General features: G+C 41.3%; 1 protein-coding gene across 1 annotated transcript; it reads left to right on the top strand.

Moving 5' to 3' along the window:
- Positions 1 to 1,546: 1,546 nt before the first annotated feature.
- IL26 (interleukin 26) lies at positions 1,547 to 7,697 on the top strand. Its single transcript, XM_062492590.1, has 5 exons — positions 1,547 to 1,717; positions 2,096 to 2,152; positions 3,598 to 3,729; positions 7,460 to 7,525; positions 7,611 to 7,697. The coding sequence occupies exons 1-5, from the start codon at positions 1,547 to 1,549 to the stop codon at positions 7,695 to 7,697; spliced, it is 513 nt and encodes a 170-aa protein (XP_062348574.1).
- Positions 7,698 to 8,150: the final 453 nt, after the last annotated feature.

Here is an 8,150-nt window from a genome sequence, read left to right as displayed (position 1 = left end):
TGCTGGTGAAGCCACCGTAATGTGTTGATGGTTCTTTGGAAAAATGCATTTCTCAGAGCTGTTACAGGTGTAATGCTTGAAGAACCCTGTTTGGCCTGTAGGCTGCATGCATGCTTGTCTGTGTAAATAGTCAGTGGGATTGAGGCTGGAGTGAATTAATTACCCAGCTTGTCTCACCTTTCTTCCTCCCAGAGCTGACACATGTCCCAGGCACATGCTGGTGGCATCATAGAGGGACAGACAGCACTGCTGCTGGATCTGACAGATCATGGTCACTTTAAGTCATTTCAGTTGCAGTTCAAACCATTTTCTCTGATCTGTTTAAGGCTTTCTATGCTGCTTATGAAACATTAAACAAATAAAAAAACTTGGTCCTTCATGACTATTCCAAGGACTTGCTTTTACATCCAACAAAAATGGTATCAAAGAAATTTTCTTCTAGACCAAAACCTGCTTTCTTTGTCTTCTTGTGCACACTTCATCCAGTTCCAGGATCTTGACATTTGATTTAATACCATCCTTGGCTTAACAGCCTCACATGGCTGGTATTATTTCACAATTTCCAAGTCTGTCCTTGGAGTGATGTTCTTGCCTGTCTGGAGTGGTACCTGAGAAACTGGCAGTATGTGGCTGTCTTGGAAACAGGGCAGAGACAGAGATTGCCCAATCTCTGTTTGACCACCTTTGTAGAAGAGTGATCATCAGTTTCTACAGTTTTACTTTTATCACCTCTGTGATGGATGTACTGGGGTCTTGCATATTATTTCCCAGTGCTCACAACTCTCAGTGGGCTTTTAAAGTGACTTGATAGCCAAGGATGCCATGGTCCTTCCACAGAGCCCTCCCTGGAGCTTTCCCTTTCACAGTAAGGAGCCTACTGCTCCTACTGGGACAAAGTCTGCCCTGGAAAATGACTACAGAATTAAAATATGCAGGAAGCACCTTTCCTAGTAGATGCTATACCCTGGGAAAAAATTCTCAAAAACTGAACAGGGAAGTTCTAAACACTGTGCAGTCCAGCTTCCTTACAGATAACAGATTTTATAATGCTTTTCAGGGTAATTTTTTTTATTATTTTTTTTCCCTTTCTGGGCAATTACCTTTCAAAAAAGTTCTGCCATAAGATTTGTGGAGAAATTAAAAAAACCCCAAAATATATTTGGCATACTTCATTACGAAACTAACCTAGTGCTCAGCTACCTTTTCCTCACCTGATCACCACTTAAATGAAAGACTTCTCATATGATAGGGAAGTTCTTCTTTCTTGGAAACCTTGACCCTGTTACCAGTAAATATGGAGATACTGTTTAGAAAAACGTCACAGATGATTGTGGTCAAATTTGTTGAAAGTGGAGCAAGAGGTATAAAAAAGCACAGCAAAAGTACCGATCAGCCACCACATGAGCAATAGGTTATCTACGTGAGCATCTCGGGAAAGAAGCTACTTTGAGGGTTAAAAAATTAGGTTAACCTCTGTCATCTAACCAGTCTGGCTGCATCACACATGCTGCTGTGACTGTAGAGGCTTGAAGATTTGGGAGCGAAGATGAAAGGATGTTCTATTTTCAGATCTGGGCATTTTTTATTTCTGCTTTGTCTTTTTGCTGTGGAAGGCAAAAAGTCACCTACAGGAAAACATACCTGCCGAAAAGGACTCCTCTCCCAGGTGACAGAGAACCTGTATATCAAGGCAACTAGTTTAAAATCATCTGTTCCTGTAAGTTGATCCCACTAATTGAAAAAGTTTACTTTATGTATAGATGTTTCTTTATTAGTTTAATTACTGAGCTTCTGGAATCTTTAATAAGTTGAATGATCTCTACAGTCCTGAGAGACAGGGTAATGCAGCTACTTCTTTTGTAAAGGTGGGAAAAATGATGCTTAGAAGATGCGTAGACAGGCTGGAGGAGTTTTCCATGAAAGAAATTTGCAGCTAGGCTAGGATTAGAATACAGATTTTCTGAGTCCTCACCCTACATCTGAAGAAGATGATGAAGAATAATATTATTGTTACTAAGTTTTGTACAAACCAGACTTGAAACTGTTTCCCTTCCTCTGCTTGGGGTAATTAATATTATCACATTATATTTTGCAGAAGGATCTCATCAAGACCACAAGACTGCTTAAAAAGACTACAAAAATGCTGTTTATGGTAAGATTTATACTACTAGCTTCCCATTTTCTTACTTTGACTTTCCTTTTGTCAATAGAAACAGGAATATCTGATCAAAAGCAAAGACAACTGATGCAAAAATCACCCGTGTTTAGTTGGGAAAGACATTTATGAAAGCCACATGCTTAATGAAGCTCTCTGCTTAGAGGAAGAGTGCATTTCTGTTGCAAGAAACGGATATTCTCCTGAACATGAAGGGACAGTTGATCATGGTATGGGGAGAAAGAGGTGGATTTGGAAAGCCTGCCTGGAAGCCCTTCTTTGTAGGCAGCTGAAGTCATGCTGTGCCAGGGAAGTTGGGGTGGGTATATTTATTGGTCAGGGAGGAGAGTGTTTGTGGCAGCACTCACTCCTCCTGTGAGCCTGGCTGCGTGTGAGCCTTCCAGGAATGCTTTCAGGCACCAGCCCTCACAGGAGGACCAGAGCCACAGCCACTGCCCTGCAGCTGAGGCACCTTCTGCTGAGGCTGTGCAGCACCATGGATAGCCTGAAGATGCTGCAGAGAGCTGAGCTGCTTTGAGCTTAGACCTCTCTCTGCAGGTGCACCAGAAGAGGGACATCAGAGTTCCCAGTGCAATACAGCATGGGAGTGAGAAACAAACCTTGGGGTGTCTAATTGTAGGCGATTGTAAGTGTGTGAGAAATTTTAGCTTTCTTCAGGCATAGATCTAGTCAGCAGAGCCAGCTGAGCAGTTTGTCCCTAAGTATAGACCTATTATTGGCCTTTGATGTCCCTTGGACTTCACCGATTGCCATGGGAGTGAAGGCTCCTCACTTGTCTCTGGGACCTACACACAGATATCCACATTTGAGTGGTGTCATCTGCAGCTGCATTACCCTCCTGACAGGAATTTCACACCTGACACTTCATTTCATTGCCTAAAACTAGGCATATAGTAATTTGAAACACCTTTAGATGTCCAAGAGACCCCACAGGTCAGGCAGATATGACACAGAGTTGACAGGATGACTGGTCTTTTCTGGAGCAGCAGCTGGGGATGGGCTGGATACCCAACAGCATATCAAATGGCATGGGACAATGATGTGGAGGAATGGAAAAGTGACACCCACAATGACTCTTACAGTTTGGCCATGGTGGTCTGACTTAAATCCCCAATTCATCTTCCATTTACTCTTTGTGTGTTAAGTGCATTGGCTGCTGTCACTTCTGTTCATGATTGGTCATACCGATAGTCCTGTGCCAGCCAGCACAACATCCTCCTGCCATTCCTTCAGAAACCACAGAGGCAAATTGAGCTGTTTAAAACAAAATGCAGCAGGTCAATTGGATACTAAAATTCCTAAAAATGGTTCTATTGATTGCACACTTTCTGAACATGCATGTTTTTATGAGGTTGAAATTTTGGGCCAAAGTTGACTTGCAAGGTGTTCATTTGGCAAATCATTACTTGATTTGTTTTCAGACAAACTGCGGTGTTCGAGATCAGCTCCTCTCTTTTTATGTGAAAAATGTCTTCAGTCGTCTTGAGGTAGGAAGAGACAAGTTGTACTTTATTAGTGCCTTCCAGGTCCTGCAAGCAAACATGGATACCTGTGTGAGTATATTCCTGAGAGCTAAGCTAACTTTGTCCCTCTGAAAATTAGGGAAGGGCTCCATCTCAGTTTTTCAGCAGATGGAGAGGCAGAGGGTAATTTAGAGTCACGGTGTATCTCATGCCACAGGGGACCCAACTTCACAAGGGCTTCTCCACTAGGCCCAGGGAAGTTTAACACCATTCATTCCCTCCCAGAGTGATCCTGTGGGGAGCGTGTAAGGTGGTGGTGATCCCATGGAGCCAAGCCACTTCCCTACTGATGATGTCACCTTGTGCTGCCCTCTCATCAATAAAGCTCAAAGAAACAGGGTGATCACAGGGAGAAATGTGGCTTCTCAAGAGTCCGTGATGTAACAGTGGTAATGCTTTCCTTCTTCAACAACATACCCTGTGCACGTGTGTAGTCTTCGCTCACATGTCATCTCTGCTCCTCCACACTGAATTTTGGCCCCTCATGAGTAAGCAGGGGCCGCAATTATGAAGCACATGGGAGCGGTTCCAATGTATTAGCTGTGCTCAAAGGGAGAGCAGGTTGTCAGAGTGATGCTGCTTACTGGTAAAATGTTTCCAAGTGCCCCAAGGAAGAGGCACTTTTGTCAGCTCTGCCTAAGTAACAACAAGACTGAAGTTAGAGCATGCTTTTGCCTGTGCATATACACTTACTAACACACCAGATAGGATGCTAAGATGATGCTATCACTCATGGGTCATTTCTCATCTAATTTTCAAGGGTAAACAAATAGTGATTCAGTGTGACTTAAAACTAAATATCCTATGGATATTTTTTCTCCACTAAACCTGAAGTCGTCACAGATAACAGTGTCCCAGGAAGTAGAGCCTGACCTAGGGTGAAATATAGCCATGGATATCTAGGCAAACATCTGTTGTGATTTTAAAAAGTGAGAGCAGGATGGCAAGTAAATTAATTAATTAATTAAATTAATTGAAACTTTGTTTAATCTGAACTGCATGGTAGCATGAAAGGAAAGGACAATGGTTCTACATGCACAAAAATATTTGCAATGAGAAAACACGCAGCTGCAGAGATGTCTTTGCAGAGTTATAGGTCAGAATTTCACTGGGATATTTGCATAATGTAAAAATATTAAAATCTTAATGGGAGAAAACTTTACAAGCTTTCAGGTTCTGTATTTCAAACTATGCTAAACAGTTGTGATTTACGGCCATTATTCACAGCAGTCTGCTGTGGTTATTTGTGTCTGTCAAAATCACAGATAATGCTGTACTTCCAGACTGCATTAATATAATTTCAGGTGGTATAATATGCTTTATAGAGATTACATTCTTGTCTGGAAAAACAATTACATTCTATACAAATGCCAGTACACACAGGAGTTTAGACTGTCAACTGTGACTGAATTCAGAATATCCAGGGAGTGTAACTTGTTAGAGAGCTTAGTAATACATTTGTTTCTGTGGTATATGGAGACAAAATGCTGCAGGTTTCTCAGAGCTCCTGACTTCTTTTTCATAATTAGTGGCAGTGTTTTACCCAACAGAAGTCTAAACATAACAATTTACATTTTTGGGTCTTAAAAAGTGCTGGTAAGAGAGATAAGACTGTTCTTGATAGCAGAAGAACAGCTCTTCGAGAAATAATGGCTTGCCATGATTTTCTAGGAGACACTTCATTTCTGGAAACAAACATTTTTTTGAAATATTTGTATAAATTCAAACCCAGCAATACAAAACTATATGAAAGAGTAACAAAAATTATTAATAAAGTGAAAGTAATGAATGGGTCCTTTGCTAATAGTAAACCTGAGATTTTTTCATCATATTATTCCTCAATAAATTAGCATCCATTTGTCCATGTACATAAGCTCTTTAGTAGTTATTATCTAGTTGAGGTATCAGATATTTATCAGAAGGGATTTCCACCATGACAACATACTTATGTAATTAATTTGTTGCCTTTCAAGAATGAAGTTCTCTATACAACTAAGGGAAACAGTGATACCTTTATGGACATATTCACCTTATATTCTTTCACAGATTTGGGCTGTAATTTATTCAGCTAGAGACATGCGTGCTACCTAAAAATCCTAACAATATTTGCCTCCCAACCACTTCCAAAAACTTTATACTGCAATATTACAATTCTCACCCTGCCAGTTCTTGGTTTGGTTCAAACAAGGAAACATTTATATTTTTCAATGGTATGGTCCAAGTTCAGTTTTTTAGAAATAAATGAGTTTGAAAAATCTCTAAACTGATTTTCTGCAATAAACTCAGACTTCTTCATTTGGACTCTGACTGCAAGGTAAAAGGAATGACATTTTTCCTTGGGTACTTAAAGCATCCACCTGCAGCACCACAGACCTTATTTCTTGCTTGAGTGCCCTCGTCAGCACTGCTGAGAACAGTGTGAAGTTGCTTCTGAGGCTGGACTTCTGTTCTTACATCAGTAGCACATTGTGGAAGTGTTTTCTCATATTTGAGTGGAGTACAGGAGGACAGCATATTCCCTGCAGAGCCTTCAATATTTCATTTTAGGCAGAGCTTGTAGACCTCAAGCTGAGTAATGTTTTCAATACTCTAACTTGCTGGCTAGCTCATTTAGTTACTTGCAGTGCATGCAGGAAGACAAGAGTCTGTAATGTGTGTCACCACTAAAGCCAACATACTCATTTAAGGTCAGTTCTGCTACTTAATGATATTCTGTGGAAATCTGTATTACATAATATGGAGATCAAACAAACAAACAAACAAACACTCTGAGTGAGAAAGAACTGCCTTGGTTGGAATTATTTTTTAAAAATTTACTTTTATTTACACTCTCTTTCAAAGATTTGGGTTTTTTTCCACTTTCATCATGTTAGGTGACTTTGGGAAGCACAAAAGGTAAACTGAAAATGTTTGTGCTCCTTTTTAAAGTACTGCATGTGAGATAAAAAAGGGCTAACCATTCATTTCAAAGGAGCTATTTCCTTTCAAGAGTTGACATGAGGACCTTTGCCTTTTTTCTTTACAAACATGTCCTCGTTTGTAGATTTGAAAACATCAAATGTTTTTGTTTTTTTTTTCCTCTGAAATATTGTGTCTTCCCTTCTGACAATCTGGGTAGCCGAGGATCAGCAAGGCATGTTGCTCAGAAAGCTTATTCTGGCAACTCTAAAAAGCCAGCTGAGCTGTTTTTGGGCCAGTGCTGAGTGGCCAGAGATCGGCAGTGAGCAGACAATTAAACCCTCCAAATTGTAATTAGTTAGACAGTGGAGAACTGGACAGGGAAACAGAGAAAAACATAAATTAACGTTATAAACATCTTTGGAGAGCTTGCAGAAATGTGCAAATGTGCTCCCTGTGCTTTGCAATGGTCTTTGGCCCTTAACCTTGCCTTCTCTTGGGTTCAGAGTTTCTGAGGGCTCAGAACTAAAGGACCTTGAATCTTAAAGTTAGGATACAATGTGCAAAAGCTGTATCTGCAACTTATGTAAAGATTCCTGAGAAACCCTAAAGATTCCTGGAAGTGTTTAATAAGAAAACTTAGAGGTACTCATAGCACCAATTTCAGGTGTTGTGAGCTCAACTTGGCAGGAAGCACGCAGGTAAAAGAAGACATTTGAGGTATTGGGAGATACTGAAATGGTGCTGAGATCACACATTTTACTGGTAGCCCTACAGTGCCACAGAGGGGCAGAGTGGGCTGGACTCTTCCTCATCACTATGCCTTTATATCAGCATCTTCGGGGTTTTTTTCATCCTTCAGCTTCCGTGTGCTCCATCCACAAGGTTAACTTCTGCAGTCAGAGAGTTAAAGAGAGTGTTTCTTAAGGTAAGAACAGGAGCTGCTGGCTTCCCACTGTGCTGTTCAAGAGCTGTAGCTAGTTTCTTTTCTAATACCATTTTCTTCTCAACAGCTTGGAAATCAGGGAATCTACAAGGCCATCCATGAGCTGGACATTCTCCTCCCTTGGATTCAAGCCTACATACAGACCATCATATGAAGAATGAGGAGGTGATAGACAATGTACTGTTTCTGTGAGAAGTGCAGATCAATACCAAAAAAGGCCTGAAAATGAGCTGAGAGCCAGATGAACAATGTGTCTGGCTGTAACTCCCTCCCATGGAAAGAGACCTTCTGTAACACAAGTGGCATAAAGAGGGGTTTTTATGAGCTTCCATGGCTAGCCTGGCACAGCAGCTTTGCCTGTTCTGCCTCTGGAGCAGCCAGAGAACTCTGCTGTTCTTCCCATGCTGCCTGCCTGCCAGCCGCCTCGCAGGCAGCCCCCAGACACGCCGCACCAGCAGAACGTGGAATCTGCTGCCCTGTGGATCAGACACAATGTCCCATCTGCTCTGGGCATGATCCTGCCCTGGCCTGTGCCACCCCGTGTGAATACAGTTCAGAGCAACAAGGATCCCTTTGGAAAATCCTACCCCTAAGCTATATTTCTTTT

The sequence above is a fragment of the Cinclus cinclus genome, chromosome 4 (genome assembly GCF_963662255.1).
Source record: "Cinclus cinclus chromosome 4, bCinCin1.1, whole genome shotgun sequence".
Classification (NCBI taxonomy): domain Eukaryota; kingdom Metazoa; phylum Chordata; class Aves; order Passeriformes; family Cinclidae; genus Cinclus; species Cinclus cinclus.
The sequence above is the reverse complement of the archived record's forward strand: the minus strand, read 5'-3'. Positions and strand labels throughout refer to the sequence as shown.